This window comes from Rhinopithecus roxellana, chromosome 16, assembly GCF_007565055.1.
Source record: "Rhinopithecus roxellana isolate Shanxi Qingling chromosome 16, ASM756505v1, whole genome shotgun sequence".
Classification (NCBI taxonomy): Eukaryota; Metazoa; Chordata; class Mammalia; order Primates; family Cercopithecidae; genus Rhinopithecus; species Rhinopithecus roxellana.
The window spans coordinates 4,759,682-4,781,302 of record NC_044564.1 but is presented as its reverse complement, the minus strand read 5'-3'; the positions used below and the strand labels follow the sequence as shown (position 1 = coordinate 4,781,302).

Genomic DNA, 21,621 nt, shown 5'->3' with positions numbered 1-21,621 from the left:
CTCTGCAGAGGTCATACAGATGACAAGCATACCATTAACAGTTTTTGAAGAAAGAGAGGAGTGGGATGAAGAGAACAGACACCTATTAAGCATCTCTTTATTCTGTGCCTACTGCTAGGGCATCTCCCTGTTAGCTCCTATTATCCTCCCAACAACTTGTGGAGGCAGCAGCTTTTACTGTTCCCAGTAATTCTTTTCTTTTTTTTTTTTTTTTGAGACAGAGTCTCGCTCTGTCGCCCAGGCTGGAGAGCAGTGGTGCAATCTTGGCTCACTGCATACTCCGCCTCCTGGGTTCACGCCCTTCTCCTGCCTCTGCCTCAGCCTCAGGAGTAGCTGGGACTACAGGCGCCCACCACCATGCCGGGCTAATCTTTTGTATTTTTAGTAGAGACGGGGTTTCACCATGTTAGCCAGGATGGTCTCGAGCTTCTGACCTCGTGATCCGCCTGCCTCGGCCTCCCAAAGTGCTGGGATTCCAGGCATGAACCACCACACCCGGCCTGTTTCCAGTAATTCTTACAGATGAGCAAGTGAAAGGTCAGAGAAGATGCTGGACCAAGGTCAACCAGACAACACAGTAGGGCAGAGGGTCTACTTTGGACTCAACTTCAAATCCCAAGCAGTGCCCCAGACCTTCTTCAACCCATCTCTTATTTTCAGCCTCAGATCCCCCCACAGAGTGAATAAATACTAACAGGCAAGGACCCATTTCCTATATAAGAAATTGTGCAGCTCAATCTATGGCTCTATAAATCACAGAAACGACACCTAATTTCCCCCATCAGGATAAGCTTCACTTTTCAAACCACTCTCCTCTGAATGATGAGAGCCCGACAGAACAGCTCCTTAATCTGGGTGACAGGAAGAAGACATTTAGAGCCAGCCAAACCCCGCTATTGCCACACTTACCTCCGCTAATGAAAAAATATTAGAGAAATAAATATACAACCCACTGAGATGCTTGTGCACAGGGCTCTGTCAGTTGTCTGTTTCTCAAGATGCACACAGACAAGATGATAGGATTATATGATCCTCAGGCAAGGAGCAATTTTTCTTGTCAGTTAGTCCCATATTTCAGCTCCCATCCATCTCACACAGAAGATGAAATACTAGGTTTTAATGTATTAAAAATAACAGTGAGCATTTTTTGAATACTTTTCTATTCCAAACACAGTGCTCAGTGAGAACTGAATGCAGGGATTCATTTAATTTACACACCAACACCATGAATTTGATACTCCTATTGGTGCCACTATATAGAGGATGAGACTGAGGCCCCAGAGAGTTTGGGTTCCTTTCCTAAGTTACGTAGCCAGTATATAGCAGAACAAAACTCAGACCCACGTTTCTCAAATTCCAAGCCTAAATGCTTAACCACCACGGGTCACTTTCATCCCCACAAACAGCCTGTATATTAGGTTGTATTGATTCCATGCAACGTTTGAAAAAGTGAAATTTTTTAAAGTTTGACGCTCCTGTGATCAGGTGACTTCATCGATGTCACGAATCGAGGAACTAGGACTCAAACACAGGTCTCAACTTAAAGACTGAATCCTCTTCTCCAAACTGGTCACTTTTTCCTAAATACTAAAGGCAGGTGGCACATGACATATTCTTAGGAGGAGTGAGGGGGACCAGTTAACCTTGCCCTGGTCAGTCCCAAGTCCTTATTTGCCACAACCAAATAAGGACTTAATAAAAAAAAAGATTCATGTTGGTCTGGGCAATACTTTTATGAATAAGACCTCAAAAGCACAGGCAATAAAAGCAAAAATAGACAAATAGGATTACATCAAATTAAAAATCATCCTTTGTTGACTGCAAAGGAAACAGTCAATCGAGTGAAAAGACAACCCACAGAATGAGAGAAAATACTTGCAAGCTATGGATCTGACAAAGGGTTAATATCCAGAATATATAAGAGCAAAAGAAAACCCCAAAATAGAAAACATACAATTCAATTTAAAAATGGGCAAGAGAGCTGAATAGACAGTCCTCAAAAAAGATATGAAAGTGGCCAAGTATATGAAAAAAATGCTTAACATCACTAATTATCAGGGAAATGCAAATCAAAACCACAATGAGATATCATCTCGCTCTAATTTGGATAGTTATTATGAAAAAGACAAAAAGTAACAAATGCTGGCATAAATGGTCAGAAAGGGGAACTCTTACATACTGTTGGTGGGAATATAAATTAGTATAGCTATTATAGAAAACAGTATGAGAATTCCTGTAAAACTTAAAAATAAAACTACCATATGATCCAATAATCTCACTACTGGGTATATATCCAAAGGAAATAAAATCAGTATCTTAAAGAGATATCTGCACTTTCGGCCTGTGTCCTGTTTATTGCAGTACTGTTAACAATAACCAAGATATGGACTCAACGTAAGTGTCCATCAATACATGCATGGATAAAGAAAATGTGATGTATATATACAACGGAGCATTATTCAACCATAAAAAATAAAATTCTGTCATTTACAGCAACAGGAATAGAACTGGAGGTAATTATGTATATGAAATAAGCCAGGTACAGAAAGAAAAATACTATTTGTTTTCATTCATATGTGGAAGCTAAAAAAGTGGATCTCATGGAGATGGAGGGTTGATTGGTAGTTACCAGAGCATAGGAAGGGTAAGAGAGCAGGATGAAAAGAGGCTGGTTAACAGATACAAAAGTACGGTTAGGTAGAATGAATAAGATCTGCTGTTCAATAGTACAGTAGGATGACTATAGTTAACAATAATGTATTCAAAATAGCTGGAAGAGAAGAGTTAGAATGTTCCCAATGTAAAAAAGGAAAAAAGATAAATGTTTTGGATGATGGATATCCCAGTTACCCTGATTTGATCATTATACATTGTATGCATGTATCAAAATATCACATGTAGGCCAGGTGCAGTGTCTCATGCCTGTAATCCCAACACTTTGGGATGCCGAGGCAGGCAGATCATGAGGTCAAGGATCAAGACCATCCTGGCCAACATAGTGAAACTCCGTCTCTACTGAAAATACAAAAATTAGCTGGGTGTGGTTGCACGCACCTGTAGACCCAGCTACTCGAGAGGCTGGGGCAGGAGAGAAGGAGAGGAGAGGAGAGGAGAGGGGAGGGGAGGGGAGGAGAGGAGAGGGGAGGAGGGGAGGGGAGGGGAGGGGAGGGGAGGGGAGGGGAGGGGAGGAGGGGGAGAGAGAGAGAGAGAGAGAGAGAGAGAAAGAAAGAAGGAAGGAAGGAAGGGAGGGAGGGAGGAAGAGAGAAGGAGAGAAGGAGAGAAAGAGAGAAAGAGAGAGAGGGAGGGAGGGAAGGAAGGAAGGAGGGAGGGAGGGAGGGAAAAGACAGGAAAGGAGAGGAAAGGAAAGGAAAGGAAAAGAAAGGAAAGGAAAGGAAAGGAAAGGAAAGGAAAGGAAAGGAAAGGAAAGGAAAGGAAAGGAAAGGAAAGGAAAGGAAAGGAAAGGAAAGGAAAGGAAAGGAAAGGGAGAGAGAAAATATCACATGTACCCCCAAAATATGTACAACTACTATCTATCAATAATAATTAAAAAAAGACCTGTAATCTCAGCACTTTAAGAGGATTGCTTGAGGCCAGGAATTTGAGACCAGCCTGGACAATATAGCGAGACTTCATTTCTATTCTATATTTCTAAAAATAAAAACAATAAAACAATTAAAAAGAGTTTTTACTAAGAAAAATATAACCATTTTTCTTAGCCTGGCACACACAGCCCTTCACAAAGTGATGTCAAACAACCTCTCTAGCTTCATATCCCACCACCATAGTCTGTCCCAGTCCTACATACCAGCTACATTGAACCCTTTGTCATGGACCAGGGAGGCAAGAAACTTTTATGTCACTGTATCTTTGTACATGAGTTCTCCCAGCCTATAACGCCTTTATTCTATCTTTAATCAAATCATACTCATTCTTTAAGACCCACTACAACTTCAGCCTTCTTTGAAAACCCTTCCTTGATTTCCCAGCAGAATTGAAAGCCCTTACTATACCTTTGACAACACATCTCTTAGTGAACTTACCACATTTTATGGAATTATTTATCTATATGTCCATCCTCCCTACTGGACTATGAGTTATTTGCCTTATTTTATCAGAAATTCCTCGCACAAGGCATGACCCAAAGTAGGTACTCCATAAAAGTTTGTTGCATGAATGACTATTGCGTGAATGAGTAATAAAGTCTGAGGAAAGAAGACAGGAAGCTGTTTGAGTGTGTGATCTATATGATCTTAGTAGACCTGCTCAGTCACTGGGGCAGTAGATTGTGCTTACATTGTTCTAAACTATCTCCAAATCATTTGTCCTGCCTGTCACGGAGCTGAGAGCAATTGTGAAAGTGATGAATAGCAGACCAATTATGAGCAATAGGAAACATCGGTTATAACTCCAGGGAGAAGACACAGCCATATCAGTAGCCTCATCCATCTAATCATGAGTCATCTTCCCAAGGCATATTGCTCTGTGACCTTGAACTGTCAAGGGTTTGTCAGTCTTACACAAATTTAAGTTCTTCAGAGGATGGTTCCCCTTTTCAGCCTGTGTCCTACAAGGCGTTGCTCCTGGACTGCCCAGTCCTGGAAGGGGAAACCTGGCTGGAACTCACATACTTTTCCTAAAGGGAACCTTTAGCTGAGGATTCCAGTCCCACCCAAGAGACAAGACCTGTCTTCTAAGCCTGCTGTCCTTTGATAGATAGTTAACTCCTCTTTCCTGTGGTGAGAACATCTGGAGATGAGAGGCGGGTGGGAAAGTTTCAAGTGAAGGATTTGTCCAAGATTGTGGAGTTTGCATCTCTAAATGCTAGCTTAAGTTAATGGCAAGTTCCTAAGTAAAGAATTACACAATTTCTCTTCTGTGGCCACTGATGATTTCATTTTTCCAGTACGCCCATTGTCCCTAAGGAGGCATCTGAGGGAGGAAGCCTCTCCTGCTGGTGGGGCTTCTATGGGATGATGAGTGGGGGCAGGAAAATAAAGGTCACAGGACAGGAGGGGACATGCTTAGTCTAGCTAGACCCATTCTGAGTTTCCCTTGGCCTTTGATAGGGAGCCTTTTACATTTGGCTGAGGAAGCTTGGAAGTGATAGATTCTTATCAGCTTTAATGTAGTCATATTTCTATCATGGCAAATGAGATTCTGAAAAGTCTAGATCATTTAACCCAGGAAAGGATGTTACACATGATGGAGGGGTGGCAGAACATTGAGGTTAGGAGCATGGTCACTGGAACCAGACTCCTGGGTTCAAATCCCAGTGCTAACACTAAGCAAACCAATAGAATCATCTTCAATTCTCTATGCTTCACTTTCTGCCTGTATAAAATGGGTACATACTAAGATCTATCTCATTTAGAAATGTACAAGGATCATGTATAAAGTGCCTAAAATAATGTCAGATCTATACCAAAATCCATATACATTTCATAATTAAACAAATATTGACTAGGCCCTGAACTTGGGTATTCTCTAGATGAAAGAAACTTAATAAGCAAAATAATTTTTTAACAGTTGTTAGACATGCTTATTTACAGACAAAAGAGACTCTGGGCACATCTACACTCACTCGGAATTATTTTTATTCTTTGTAATATTTTCTATTGAAAAAACAATATGGCACTGGAACAAGCTAACAGAGACATTATCTTTGCCTTTGGGGAAGCACAATTTTCCTTGTCTCTATGAACTGATTGCCCTTTTGATTTTTGAATCAGTGAATCTCTAAGAGTAAGACAATTACTGTTTGTTATATGCCTACTCTGTGCTGGATCCTTTAAAAGAAGCAAGAGAAAAGGATAGTGGGAGAAAAAGAGAGAGAAGTCGGGGAAGACTAAGAAGAAAAAAAAGGAAGCGAGAAGAAGCTACAACTAATATTGATCAAGTGTTTAATTACACTAGCTATTGCTAAGTGCTTTACATGCATAGTCTTATTTAACAGTTAAATACTATTATTACTTCCATTGAGGTTATGAGTAATTAAATTATATCTCCATAGTACATGGCAAAATGGGAGTTTAAACCTAAGTCTATCTAATTCATGTACTGACTTTTCTTTACATCTGTCATCTTACATAACATTCAGAGCCACCCTATAAAGTAGGTGCTCATATTACTCCCATCTTACATCTAAGAAAATGGAGCTCAAATAAGCTAAGTTGAATGTACAATGCCATCCAACAGGTAAGCATGAAATAAGAAATTTAAATGTAAATCTGGTTGACTGTTTAAATCATGGTTCTCTCTATGACATCTCACTAAAACCTCTAAAATATCAAAATCTCACTGGTAAGTCTGTTCACTTTGAATGTAATTAATGCTCTCCTGACACATAAAAATAAGCAAATAAATCTATCTATATTTATGCCGATATCTATATACCTATATGTTACCTATACCTATATATCTCCAGCTCTATTCAAAATGAGTACCTGCATATATGAGAAACAATCACCAGGAAGCACTGTAGAGGGATGAGAAGAGCTTCACTAACATATACTACACTACCTCAAGCACCTGCTATGTTATGCTTCAGTTGCCTGGTGTTTCCTCTGATTTTTGGAAGACAAGCAATAATTTCTGAAAAAGATCCAGGTTGAGCAAACTAAAGTTGAAGAAGCCAAGTCCAAGCTCTTTTGATTGTGGATGTATGATCTCTGAAATAGCATTAAGAAAAGGGCTTTGAATTGAGCTAATAGATGGTTTTTATTGAGTTTTGAGACAAAAACTTTGATTAGATGGTAGAGCAAAACCCAGTTTCCAAAGGGCTGAGAAATAAGAAGTGTTTTATTGTCAAAGAAAGATGAAGTGGTAAATGATAGAAGAAACTCTAGAATCCAAGAAAGCCTATCTGATGATAGAACAGGCTTGCCCATGCCAAAGTGTAGTGGGAAAAGCCAGTAATGAAAAAGGCTCTATTCTTTGCATGCTGAGAACACAAGCTATGGAACCTGACAAACATGGGTTTAAATCTTAGCTCCATAACCCACTGCTATGTAATACTGATATTTCTCCTTCTGAGCTTCTGTCTCATTCAGCTACTCAAAAGTTATGTTTTAAATACCTACTATGTGTATGGCACTAAATATAGAAGCTACTGTGACCCAGGAGAAGTCTATAAGTCTGGAAGTAAGATACTTGATTTCCATCCTTAACTCTAAGGCAACAGTAATAGTCTCTGTGCTTTCTAACTTTTTTCTTCATAAATCACATACCACACATTAAAATGCACTTAAACTTGGTGGGTGCAGTGGCTCATGCCTGTAATCCCAGCACTTTGGGAGGTTGATGCAGGTGGATCACCTGAGGTCAGGAGATCGAGACTAGCCTGGCCAACATGGTGAAACTCCATCTCTATTAAAAATACAAAAATTAGCCAGACGTGGTGGGTACCTGTAATCCCAGCTCCCAGCTACTTGAGAAGCTGAGGCAGGAAAATCGTTTGAACCTGGGAAGTGGAGGTTGCAGTGAGCTGAGATTGCACACTCCAGCCTGGGCAACAGAGTGAGACTTCATCTCAAACAAACAAACAAACAAACAAAAAAGATGTACTTAGACATATTGGAGTTCTTTCAAAGCCCTATAATCAGTATGGTCTGGGTAAGACTGAGTTGGCTGTGGATTAAATCATGATATCTCCCCAAAATTCATGTTGAATCTTAATCCTCAGTGCAACAGTATTAAGAGGAGTGGTCTCCGGGAGGTTATTAAGTCATGAGGGCTCCACCCTTATAAATAGAAGTATTACCTTTCTAAAAGGGCTCAAGGTTAAAGTGAGTCCTCTTTTGCCCTGCCCCTTCAGTCCTTTCTGCCATGTAAGGACACAGTGTTCCTCTCCTCCCAAGCCTGAAGTACTAAGGTGCCATCTTGGAAGTAGAGAGCAACCCTCACCAGACACCAATCCTGCCAGCACCTTCATCTTGGACTTCCCAGCCTCCAGAACCGTGAGAAAATAAACTTCCTTATAAATTACCCAGTCTCAAGTATTCTGTCAGCAGAAATGGACTAAGGCAGAGTCTACATCAAGATTCAGACCCATGTGATGAAAAACTGTTGAGGGAACTGGGAATGATTTCCAGGAGAGAAGAAAAAAAATCAACTGAGACCTAAAATATCTTCAAATACTTGAAAGACTGTCACTTAGAATTGGAGAGAGGATTAACTTTTATTGAGCTTTTTCTAGTGCAAGGCAGTGTTGCTAAGCACCTTACATGAACTTTTGCGAAACAATTCTATAAGGTAGATATTATTAATCTCATTTTACTGATGGTAAAACAAAAGAATTTAAGTAACATCCCAAAAGGCATACAGTATTTTTTTGAGACAAAAGTAGTATATAAACCCTCATCTCTTGCTTTCAAAACATATGCTCTGTCTAGTAAATCAATAGTTAAAACCTGCTCAGTAGAGCATTGATAAACAGAATTAGAAACTAGAAGGACAAGAAATGTATAGAAAAATACTTTGATTCAATATAAAGAAGGGGCTGGGCATGGTAGTACATGCCTATAATCCCAGCACTTTTGGAGGTCAAGGCTAGCAGATTACTTGAGTCCAGCAGTTCAAGACAAGCCTGGGAAACATGGCAAAACTCCATTTCTACAAAAAATACAAAAATTATCCAAGCATGGTGGCATGTGCCTATAGTCCCAGCTACTTGAGAGGCTGAGGTTGGAAGATCGCTTGAGCCAGGGAGATCAAGGCTACAGCGAGCAATGATTGTTCCACTGCACTCCAGCCTCTTTATGTATGTATGTATTTTTTTGAGACCAGGTGACAGAGTGAGACCTGGTCTCAAAAAAATACATACATACATAAAGAAGGATGTTCTAGTAGTGGTGGAAAAGGATGCTTAGTAGGTCACTCAGCAAACCATTCCAGGAGAATTCAAAAAGAAGCTCTTGCAGGATATAGGAGAAAAGAATCAAGTAATACATAAAGATCGGCCTAGAGGCCTGTATAATCCCTTCTACTCCTTTCTTCTCGTAGGCACTGTTGTGATAAAAAAAAAAAAAAAAAAAAAAAAAACAATGAAATGTAGAGAAGGAGGAACAAGAGGAAAAGCAGAAAGTAGCAAAAATATGATAAGAATTTGTCTTTACTCAGCACTTATTAGGCACCAGCACAAAGCTAAACATGTTAATACCCATCTCATGCAATACAGTACTCTCAGATATTAAGAATTATTAGTAAACTCTAGTTAGTAAACATAGGTGAGGGAATTAAGGCTCAAAGAACATTGCCACAAGTAACTAACATAGGAGAAAGGAAATAACTAGGGCTTGAGGAAAGATGTGACCAGATGAAAGACAACCTTTCAACTACTAGAGTAAAAAGCTCAAGTTTTTTGAATAGACCATCTTTGTCTACAGGTTTTTCAATACTGGCTGTGGGGAATTGCCAAAAAAAAAAAAAAAAAAAAAAAAAATCTAGCCTGATTGAGCCTCTAGAACTAACTACACATTTACAAGAAATACAAGGCTAGATGAGGATATTAAATAACACCATGGGAATGCAATCAGCAAAATCCAGGTTGTGGGGAACTCTGCAGCACAAACAACCCAGTTTTTATCCATAAAATATCCCAAGGAATAAAAAGAGGGACAGATAGGTTAGAAGAGACTCGCTTATCAGCCAACTACAACATTTGGATCTTACTTAGTTTCTGATTTGAAAAAGCAAACAGGTACCAAAGATATAAGACAATTAGGTAAACATGAACAATAACGGGATGTTTGATAATATAGAGAAATTATTGTTCATTTGGGAATCCTGGATAGGGTATTAAGGTTATCTTTTGAGTGTTTATCTTTAAGAGATAAGGACTTTAACATTTACACATGAAATTATCTCATGTTTGAGATGTGTTTCAAAATTACCAGGTCAGTGTAGAAGCAGATGTGAGAGGAGGTAACACAGGTTTGGCATGATTAATGACTGCTAAAACTAGAAGATGATAGGTACATGGCAGTTCATTATTATATTCTCTCTACCTTTGTATATGTTATGCTTTTCTGAACTAAGTTGATTTTGGAATGGGTAGCAGATTCTGGGATTTAACAGTGCTCCCCTAAATGGGATAATTTGGAGATGAAGCTAAAAATGAAAAGAAACACATGATCCAAGGAGAATCCACATTCTTTGTGGTCTTCCTCTCCTCTCAGGATATGAATTTATAGCCTGGAATCCTTTTGCTCAGAGATGCTAGGCATGATGTAAGTCTGTCGCCCAGAGAAGGCACTGCACAGACTGACCATCTGTGTAATGATACAAACTCATGCTGCTTTCAACTGCATATGCCTGGTGAATTGTGAGACACATCTGGAATGACTTTTTTTTTCTTCTTAGATTAGGAAGAAATAGAAAGAGAGAGAGAGTTGAGTTGTTTGTGAATTCTCTCCAGGCCCTTAGCATCACTGTTGACTGAAGTTGCCTAACGACCCAAGAAGAGCTCCCTGTGAACAGGGTTAAGCTCCAAGAGGGATGGAGCCTGCAGATCCCTCTTCCTGGAAGCCCAGCACTGCCGTGGCTGGGGCAGTCTTTGATGACACCCTCAGATAAATGATGGTGGTGTGATAAATAAGTAGACATTGGACAGCTGGAAAAAGGATTCCAGCCCTGGCTCTTATATTTGCTAGTCTTATGGGGCTTTCGATAATGGCTGACTACACTCTCCGAGTCTCAGTTTCCTTATCTATAAAATGAAGATAAACAGTGCTACCTTCATGCTTCTATTGAAAGGAGCCAGTGTATGTGAAAGGATGCCAATGCAAGCTGGTGACCTTTTTTCACTCATTCATTCAATCATGTATTTTCATTTTAAGTGTATTTATTGAATTTCTACTATGCATCAGGCAGTTTACTATAAGCTGTGAGTATAAGGTTCACTAAAAGTTGGTGTAGTACCTGGTTTCATGAAGTTTACCCCCTAATGTATAGGAAAATATTTTGACTCAATATAAAAAAGGATTTTCTCTCAGTGAGGGAAACCAAATGCTTAGGTGTCACTGAGCAAGCCATTTGAAAACTGGGAATGCTCAAAAACAGTCTCCACAACTTGTTGCAAGGTGCGAAAGAAAGGAATTAAGAAATAGACTAGGGTTGGATTGGATGCTTCTGTAATCCCTTCCATTTCTGAGTTTATCTGCTGTTTCTTCCTCATAAACTCTATTACGACCATAAAATGAAATAATACAATTTGGAAGAGGAAGAAACACAGGCATCAATCAGTTTCAAAAAGTAAAAGTATATAATTAGAAAGTGTGATAACTGCTATGGAAGAAAGACAAAGAGACCCAAGAAAGTAAGTGAACAAATAAACAAGGAGGATCTTATCAAATTTGGAAACCTTGGCAATCTGATAAATGAGTAACAGTTCACTCAGTGGAAAGAAGAAAAGGGGAGAAGTACATTCCAACTGCAGGGAATAGCATGTGCAAAGTCTCTTTGGCAGGACAGACCACAGTGTTAGCAAAAACTAGAAGAAGATTACTATGGCTAGAGCACAGAAAGCAAGAGAAGTAAGAAGACAAGATGAGTTTTAAGAAATTAGAAGGTTTCCGCCCAAGCAGCCCCTGTGCACCATGACAAGGACTTTGGTTTTTATCTCAAGAGCAACTGGAGGTCGATAAATGGTTTTAATCAGGAAAGTGATGTGAGCAGGTTTTAGTTTTGAAAATATCACTCTGGCTGCAAAGAAGTGGATTGATTAAAAGAGGCAGGGGTTGTTATTAGACAAGAGACTACTGAAATAGTAAAGGCAAGATTTGGATCAGTTTGGGAAAAAGTGAATGTATTAGAGAAATTCTTAAGGAGATAAATCTACAGGACTTGGAATGGGTTGTATTTTGTGGGGAATGGGTGCAAGTGGAAAGGAAAGAGAGTTATCAAAGATGATTCCTTGGTTTCAGGATTTCAAAAATGGAAATAGAAAATACTGTCAGAAGAAAGGGAAGGCAATTCATGGCAAATGTAGTAGAGTGGTCTGCAAGGGTTACAAATGAGAAGTTACCGTACTTTTATTGTATGGTAGGAGCCAACCCTAGAATGAATCGAAGTGAATCAATGTAGACAAAGATGCCTGCTTTTTCAAAAGTTTTGGCCATTAAGTTAAGAAATGAAGAGACAGGACATTGCCTTTAGTACGCATTAGACTTTAACTTTTATTTAAAAGTTGAAGAAGAGTAGCTAGTAGAAAGGAAAGTGAGAAGCAGCTCAGGTGCCCAGGTCAAATCCTGGTTCTACAAGTTCCTATTTGTAAGACCTTGAAACAAGTGATTTAGCTTCTCCACGCCTCAGTTTTCACGCTAGGGAAAAACGGATAATAATAGCACCCACCATGTGGAGTTGATGAGCGGGTTCAGTGAGCCAAGTACATAAAGTGCTTTAGCTAAGCTCCTGGCACCATGGAAGTGCTCGGTAAATGTTTGTTATTACTAAAAGGACAAGGGAAAGCTTTTCTGCCATTCTCTTTTTTTATTGCATGTAATAACTAATTCAATGTCCCATGGGAAAAAAAAAAATCTCTTCTCTGACATGCAAAATGTTTGCATTTGCTAAAACTGTATATCTCACATTTATTATTGAATCTGGTAGTCTTCAGGTCCCATGAAAGAGCTATGTTTTCCAGTTTTGCAGGTAGGCAAGCCAAGTATTAAGTTCCTCTTTCGTAATTGACCATGAGTGTGTTGAGTAATATGTGGATTATTTCTCCCTCTTTTCTTTGATCTTCCCTGTTGCCAAGGATTGCCTGACAGTCTGATTCTTGGCTGGTTCACCTCCTTCTCAGAATGCACTAAGATAGAAAGGAAGTGACCCACAATAGCAGAGAAGGTTTAAGCTAGATTATAGGAAGTACTTGACTTTCTTAATCCCTAAACAAGGAATTCCCTGAAGGAATTTCAAACTGAAAATGACATATGAACCAGGTTTTGGGCAGTGGTTCTCAAGCTCATTTTGTACCACAATTACCTGGGGAGGTTGGGAAAATGAAGACTCCCAACCCACAAAAAAAAAAAAAAAAAAAAAAAAAAAAAAAACACAGAATCAGCAGGAAGGGACCAGGAAACTCCATTTTAAACAAACACTTCCCCCATTCTCACCTTAAGTGATTTTGATCCACTGAGACACTCTGAGATCCAAAACTCCACACTCACTAAGCACTCTTGACCTCCCTTATTCTGCTCTACCTTTTTTCTATACTTTTTAATGTACTATATTATTTACTGTGCTGATTGCTTATTTCATGGCTCTCTCACACACACTCCAGTAGAAATTCATTTCCTAGACTGTGAGGCTATAATGCCTGCTTTGCTCCTTGAGGTATCCCAAGTGCCCAGAACAGTGTCTGGCCAATAGGAGCCCCTTAGTCAATACTTGTTCAAATGATGTAAATGGAATTCTCACTCTTCAGCCATCTCATACATATACCCCCCATCTAACTGACATTAACCATCTTAGTTTGGTATTCTACAACATTTGAGTCAAAATATGGATCTATTCTCCAGGAGAAAAATACAAGTAATGTATAATTCTGCAAAACCTTTCTAGGGTTGAACATCCAAAGATCCTATAAAGTCAAGGATCCCCAAATGCCAAGTTAACAACCCTTGCCATAAAATTGGTCCTGGTCCCTGCGATTCATCTTCTAATGTTACTACAGTTGCTACTCTACGACTCCAATCTAGTTATATCTCTCCCTTGACCTACAATCTTGAAAGACGCCATATGGTTTGCACAGCACCTAAATTTTACAACATGGCATTCAAAGTTGCCCACAATGCAGCCTTCTGCCTATCCCTTTTCCAGTTTTATTTCTACCTAAGCTTTCAGGCCTGTTGCAAGAATGGCTGACTGAACACAAAAGTTTTGGACTCAGACATCCTGGGTTTGAATTCTCACCCCACAACTCACTAGGTATGTTATCTCAGGTAAATTATTTACCTCTCTGAAGTCTCAGGTTTTGCTTTTTAATTTGTAAAGTAAGCATAATAGTGAATACTTCAAATATGTTGTAGGGGGACAGAGTAAGAGAACATATATTAATACACATGAAGCACTTTTTAAAATGCCAGGCACATAGTTGGCACTCGATAATTGTCAAGTTTTACTCTTCTATTCTTCTATTCTACATGCTCGGCACATAGTATTAACACATTTTTCTGTCCCCTGGTTTTCCAATATTGCTTAGTCTAGACCGGGGTTTGGCAAACCTTTTCCTGTAAAGGACTAGAAAGTAAACACTTTGAGCTTTGCACCTCATACTATTTTCTTTAGCTACTACTTAACTCTGGTGTTGCAGCAGGAAAGCAGTTATAGATGATATGTAAATCAATATATGTGGCTATGTTTCATAGACTTGATTTATAAAAATAGGAAGCAGGCTGGATGTGGCCCATGGGCGACAGTTTTCCAACTCTGGTCGAGCCTAGCTTTGAAATCTTACAGACCTGGGTTCAAGCTTCTCTGGGGTTCCATCTCCTTATCCGTTAGATAAGGATAATAATTGTACTTCCCTCATAAGTTGTTGGATGATTAAATTAGATAAAGCATGTAAAGTCCTTAGCACAGCTTTTGGCACATAGTACATATATATGTATCTGGTGGATATTATTGTCTTCATCATCATCAAAACACTTGCTTTGCAGTTCTACTATGTGCCCATATCCACCTTCCCTTCTTCAAGAATTGTTTCCAGATTCTCCCTCTCAGAGTTTCTTTCTCTATTCTAACACTGTTGGAATGTCTATTGCACTATTCAAAAATAAATCATGCATTTGTGTAGCATATGTAAGTAATTATAGTAGCATATGTGTTCTTGTCACTAGACTGTGTGCTCCTTGAAGGCATAGTCTGTGTCTCGTTCCTCTCTATAGCACATTTTCTAACACAGCATCTGGCACACAGTAGGCAACCAATGCAAGATAATCGCAGTAACGGGGCTAGAGTGAGGGTGATGCTGGTAGTGATACTAGTGCTGTAGCATAGTGATGATGGTAGTGGTCATGGTTGTAGTGATGGTGGGTATTGGTAATAACTGGGGGAGGAGGTGAGACTTGGCTGTTAATTTCTCTTCAAAGAGTAGTTATTTGGAATTCTCTTCTCAGTTTGAGCCAAAAAGTGGAAATGAAACAAACAAGCTTTTCTGGCAGAGAGAAAGGTTCTGCTGGAAGGTCAGACAACCACAAGACCAGAATTACACATGACTCTTCCCAAGCCAGCATGAACAGAAAATGCTCACAGGATTGGAAGTCAGAAAACCCGAGGGCTAGAAAGAACCACTCAGATCTACAGAGTATTTTACATCCTTCAAAATGCTAGAAGTCTCTTAATTTTTCTACAGACATCTGTGGGGAAAGTTTCTACCACCCATTTCCCAGATGAGAAAACTGAGCCTTGGAAAAATAAAGGATATTTCCAAGGGTTGAAGTCACGTCTTACTTCAAATTCAGCCTTGGCTATGTGATCTGAAAAAACATCAGTCCTCAGCTCTGTTCTTAGTTTTACTATCTGTAAAATAAAGAGGTTGATTTGTAAAATAAACAGGATATGATTTTAATAGCCCTATCTGCTCATAAATGCTACGTCATTGTGTGCCACTGGGATGGAGTGCAAGATATATATATCTTTCTCCTTCCAGTATTAAATTTAAGGAGTAAAATTGGCATTGTCTCTGAATGGGAAATAAATTTTGGGTCACAGGATGCCTCTTCCAACCTCAAAAGATTTGCTTTATATTCTGGGTAGAAGTTAGAGCTGACATTATCAAAGTGCCAGAGGGGACCTTGGATGAAGTTAGCCTGCTTTTCTCATCATACAGATAAAGAAAAGGAGACCTAGACAGTAGAAGCATGTCCAATGTCATATAATAATCAAAGACAGAGCCTAGTTAGATTCCTAGTGTCTCTGTTTTCCCAAAGAAAACTCCCAACCCTGAGATGAAAAGGGATAAACACTAGATTGTCTACTTTACAAATGAGTAAAAGTCAGGTCACATAGACAGTAAATGGCAGAGAAGGGATTCAAATCCAACTCTGTCTGGCTCTTCGCTATGCCACTCCTCTGCCTCCTCCACTTGGAAGACTCTCTTTCACCCAGAAGCTAAGTTAACAACCGCACGAAGTCTTGTACATTTAAGCACCAGTTGTGCTGAGCCAACCTCTGTGGCTTTGGGCCGTGTAAGAGCCATTTCACAGGTGGAGGGAGGAGATTTATGCATTAATCAAATTCTCCATCATAAAGAGTTTTTTTTCTCCTTCTCTTATTCAAAACAACAGCACAAAGTATAATCAAGGGCTCGTTTCCAGCTTCGGCAGAAGGCATCATATTTTCCCATGCATTCACTGGAGTGTACCTAAGGAGACCCCAACTACCCAAGGAGCTAGTGTCCAACAGTCCCCAAGGCCATCGAGAATACCTTGGTCCAGAATCAGAGGACAAAAATACTCCACAAACCTCAGGCGTGTCATATTCTCTCCCTGTTAGGACCTAACTGTGCCATAAAATGGGGTTCAGGATTTTACTCAGAGCTTCTACTCCAGGGGTCAGGGGTTCTCATACAGAAGAACTTCCACTCTGCATTAGAATGAGCTATGATATTCATTGTCAACACAGTATGAGTTCCAGCAATGTTTATAAAATGAGAAAATGCCCCTGAGATCCCTCCATTTGTAAAGTGCCCTTTTGGGTTAGCCAATGGCCTCTCCCATACAAAATATGAATCCTCTTCTAAAATGTCATGTCCCCAGCACTTTAGGCACCAGCAAAGTTTTCAAGTACTACCTAGAAGAGGAGTTACCAAAGGAAACATAGAAAAAGAAAAGAGCCGCCTCTTTTCCTTTCTCTGCCATCGTGGTGTGTTCTTGCCTCTACTTCTCGCCATGTCTTCTCACAAGACTTTCAGGATTAAGCGATTCCTGGCCAAGAAACAAAAGCAAAATCGTCCCATTCCCCAGTGGATTCGGATGAAAACTGGAAATAAAATAAGGTACAACTCCAAAAGGAGACATTGGAGAAGAACCAAGCTGGGGCTATAAGGAATTGCACATGAGATGGCACATATATTTGTGCTGTCTGAAGGTCACGATCACATTACCATATCAAACTGAAAATGTCACCACTCTCTGGAGAGTTCGACGTATTTTCCTCTCTGAATCTATTATGAATGCGTTGGTTGGCTGGGTTCAGTAATAAATATGTGAGGCCTTTCATTTCAAAAAAAAAAAAAAGCCATTTTAAATAAACATTATTTTTATCACTATCATAGATAACATTAGTCTGTTAAGTGATTTCTTCCTGGACATTATGCATTCATTATCTCTTTTGATTCCCATGAAGTAGGGATTGTGAGACCACATTTTACAAATGTGGAAACTAAGGTATGAAGATACCATTCAGCATCACACCGTGAATGGGAATTGAGGAAAGATCCCAACACAAGGTGGTGGAGCAAAGAACCTGTACTATCTGCTTCCATGTAAATAGAGTGTCTTGTAGGAAACTCAGAAAGAAATGGACTCAACTTATCTTTTTGTTGTTGTTGTTTTTTGTTTGTTTGTATTTTGTTTTTGGAAGTAGGAAAAGAAAGTCCCAGAAAGGGAAAAGAACTTGCTATGACTCAGTGTGAAAGCCCAGGCCCCTCAACTATAGGTCAGGGCTCTTTAGTGTTCTCTTGTATCCATGTGGCCTGTAGAGATGTTAGAAAGATGGAAAAGTGATGGGAGGAAGGGTGATGGGAGTTTGAGGCAGAGTTGGAGAAACAAATGATAAACAAAATGAGAGTAGCTGCTTTTTCTTCCCACCAGATTTGTTTTGTGGCCATATTCCCTTCCTCCAGGATCATTTCCAGACCTGCAGTGGGCCTATCCCACTCATTCCCACTGCAACCTGGCTCCCTTGGAAATGCCTAAGGCACTCCATCCCTTAGGCTGCCATGACACTTGAAACAGGCCTTTCATTTGTGTTTGGTAAGGGAGAGAAGAAACTGGAGGCTTGGAGGAAGCCACCTACAGTCTTTCAGCTCTAACCTTTCTTTGCAAGGATCACTAAGAGGAAAAGAGAGTGGAAGTGAGTGGACAGTGCCCATGCCTGTCCATCTGTTCTAACTTATCCTGGCTTCCCCACTGCCCTGGGGCTAAGCTTCTCACCAGATGTTGTGCAGTTCTGCCTGACTTCTCTTCAGCATTGTCCATGGAGTTTTCTCCCAGTCTCAGCTCCAGCTACACTGGTTTTCATTCTATTTCTGAAATGGGGCACATTTGCTCATTCTTCAGGTCTTTGCAGAAGTTGGGCATTCTACCAGCAATGTTCTCATTCTCCTCTTCCTTTCTGAAACCCCAGACTTCCACATTCATTTTATGCACTTGGCCCCCAAAAGCTCACTTTATATGTCACTTCCTCAGGAAAGCCTTCTCTGCACAAGGCCCCTTGATACACGCTTGCAACCCACCAGCCTAGTACTCTGTACAGTCTTAACTCTATTTATTCATGTGATTGTTTCATTAATAATGTCTTCTCCATAAGTCTGTGAACTCCATAAAGACCATATCCACTTGTCATACTGTTCACTCTTCAGGGTATAACGCAGTCTTAGCATACAGTGGAGGCACAAAGATACTTAACGAATGAATGATCAGCACTTCCAGCTCCACAGGTCTCCTGCAAGGAGAACAGTGACATCTAGTGACCACTTTCACACTCTTGGGATTCTCTGATCACACACCACTAATTGGCCTCAGAAAGACCTCACTGGATTTCCAGTAAATTGAATATTTCAATGATACTGAGAGAACCTGGCATGGAATCCAGACATAGGGGAATCTGGCTCCTGCACAAACAGGAAAGGCACCACCAGCCTATCTATTGTTATGCATGTGCCAAGAACACATTGCAAAAGTCCCATGGCTTGGCTTGTAGTGTGTCACATTGCAGATAAGACAGTGTGGCCCAGAAAGGCCGTCACTGGGGCGAGTTCACAGAGCAGTAAACAGGGATATTCATAGGCTCATTCACCAAGTCCCAGACAGCCAGTCACACACAGCTACATCCTCACTGATACAACACTAGTCAAGCCACTAGGCATTTTTATTTATTTGTGTTTTGGAGACTGTCTCATTCGGTTGCCCAGGCTGAAGTGCAGCGGCACAATCATAGCTCACTGAAGCTTTGACCTTCTCCTTGAGTGCTTGATGCGCTCAAGCGATCCTCCCACCTCAGTCTCCAGAGTGGATGGGATGACAGGTGTGCACAACCACACCAGGCTACTTTATTTTTATTTTATTTTTTTTTGAGACAGAGTCTCACTCTGTCGCCCACGCTGGAGTGCAATGGTGCAATCTCGGCTCACTGGAACCTCTGCCTCCTGGATTCAAGCTATTCTCCTGCCTCAGCCTCCTGAGTAGCTGGGATTATAGGTGCATGCCACCACACCCAACTAATTTTTGTATTTTTAGTAGAGATGGGGTTTCACCATGTTGACCAGGCTGGTCCTGAAACATGATCAGCCTGTCTTGGCCTCCCAAAGTGCTAAGATTACAGGCGTGAGCCACCGCACCCGGCCTGCTAATTTTCTATTCTAATTTTTTTTTTTTTTTTTTTAATAAATGGGGGTCTCCCTATATTGTCCAGGCTGGTCTTGAACCCACCAGACTCAAGCTATCCTCTCACCTCAGGCTCCCAAAGTGCTAGAATTATAGGCATGAACCACTACCCCTGGCCCTGTTCTTATTATTTACTGGAATCTGCAACAGCCTCTTCATGGATCTCCTTGATTCTACTCTTACATTCTCGCAGTCTATTCTGATCCTGCAGTTGGACATGTGGAGACATACACATATGTATTTTATTGTTGGTGTTAGTTTGGGGACCTCTGATGCACAGAATTAAATTATTTGCAATGTTCAGTTTAGGACTGAAGCTCATTGTTGAGCCATGCATGGGTAGGTTTTATTTATTTGTTCAGTTACCTAGTTAGTTTTAATAAACTTTTTAAACTTTAGTGAACTCCCACAAATCTACCACCAACAACACCAGCTAGGGGCTGGGCGCAGTGGCTTACACCTGTAATTCCAGCACTTTGGGAGTCTGAGGCAGGTGGATTGCTTCAGGTCAGAAGTTCGAGATCAGCTTGGACAACATGGTGAAACCTTGTCTCTATTAAAAATACAAAAATTAGTCAGGCGTGGTGGTGGGCGCTTGTAATCCCAGCTACTCAGGAGGTTGAGACAGGAGAATTGTTCAAACCCAGGAGGCGGAGGTTGCAGTGAGCCGAGATCGCGCCACTGCACTCCAGCCTGGGCGATAGGGCGAGACTCAGTCTCAAACAAACAAACAAAAAACCACCAGCTAGGAACTTGACTACTTGCATGTAACATATGCTTCCTCATGCTATTACCTTACTTTTCCTGACTCAAGATAACCATCATCCTGACTCTTATGTTCATCACTTCCTTGTTTCCCTTTTTAAATCACATTTATTGCATCCGTATTTATTCCTAAAAGGTAGTATATTTGAAGTGTAGGTGTGCTTTAACTTAAAGAAGGGAGGAAAGGGTGTTGTGCCATATAAAATGTTTGGGGCCAGGCATGGTGGCTCACACCTGTAATCCCAGCATTTTGGGAGGCCGAGGTGGGTGGATTACCTGAGGTTAGGAGTTCAAGATCAGCCTGACCAACATGGTGAAACTCCATCTCTACTAAAAACACAAAAAATTAGCTAGGCATGGTGGCAGGTACCTGTAATCCCGGCTACTCGGGAGGCTGAGGCAGGAGAATCACTTGAACCCAGGAGGTGGAGGTATGCAGTGAGCCGAGATTGCGTCATTGCACTCCAGCCTGGGCAACAAGAGCAAAACTCTGTCTCCAAAAAAAAAAAAAAATGGGGGACTTACTTTCTTCAGTTAATAATATGTTCATTCATTTCATATTGACAGGTATCACTACAGCTCATTCATTTTGGTTTTTGTAGTATATTCTATCGAATATATATCCTACGCTTTATTTCACTGCTGTCCCATGGATGGGAATTTGGGTTTTTTACAGAGGCCTCCTTCTGCCACACAATCTAATCCCAACAGCCTCCTGCCAATAATCATGCATCATCATCACCTCATAGCCCGCAGGATAGGGTCGAAATTCTACAATCTGGCTTATGATATTATGGAAATGCTCAGGACTCATTTTGTTTCTCCCTCTGTCCTTGGTCTTAGTCATGGAACACTTCTTTTGGTCTTTGTACAAACAATGTTCTTTTCTTCCTTAGGTCCTCTACCTGACACTTTCCCTACCTCCTTACTCCCACAACTTGTCTTTCCTCTGTATGAGCACTTAACACCCTCCAGCACTTAGCCAAGAAGGATGCTGTGGGAGGGGCACAGGATTCATAGAGTTCCACTCAACTTAGTCACTGGTCTACCACTGGAGCCCCAGGGCTGTCTAGGAGCTGTTGTAGAGGGAGGAGTGGGGATCAAATGGGAGATACTTTATCTACCTTCCTCTGCCTCATTGAACTAGTGGCATCACTATTCCTGATTTTATGGATTGAGTTTCAAGAAAGATTGCATTTGGAAAAAGTGTTCCATAAAGATAAGTTTGCAAACCAGTGAACCAATAATT

The 21,621-nt window shown here is 40.5% G+C and overlaps 2 protein-coding genes across 2 annotated transcripts in view; one reads left to right on the top strand and one right to left on the bottom strand.

The window, feature by feature from the left end:
* LOC104676241 (astrotactin-2) overlaps positions 1-21,621 on the bottom strand; it is an 809,378-nt gene that overhangs the window by 10,615 nt on the left and 777,142 nt on the right. The gene's annotated exons all lie outside the window — the stretch shown is intronic.
* On the top strand, positions 16,850-17,237 carry LOC115893943 (60S ribosomal protein L39). The gene has a single exon (XM_030919644.1). The coding sequence runs from the start codon at positions 16,890-16,892 to the stop codon at positions 17,043-17,045; it is 156 nt and encodes a 51-aa protein (XP_030775504.1). The 5' UTR covers positions 16,850-16,889; the 3' UTR covers positions 17,046-17,237.

Bases quoted from the DNA above. Each gene is read 5' to 3' on its own strand.
- LOC115893943 (XM_030919644.1), top strand. From the start codon at position 16,890: ATGTCTTCTCACAAGACTTTCAGGATTAAGCGATTCCTGGCCAAGAAA.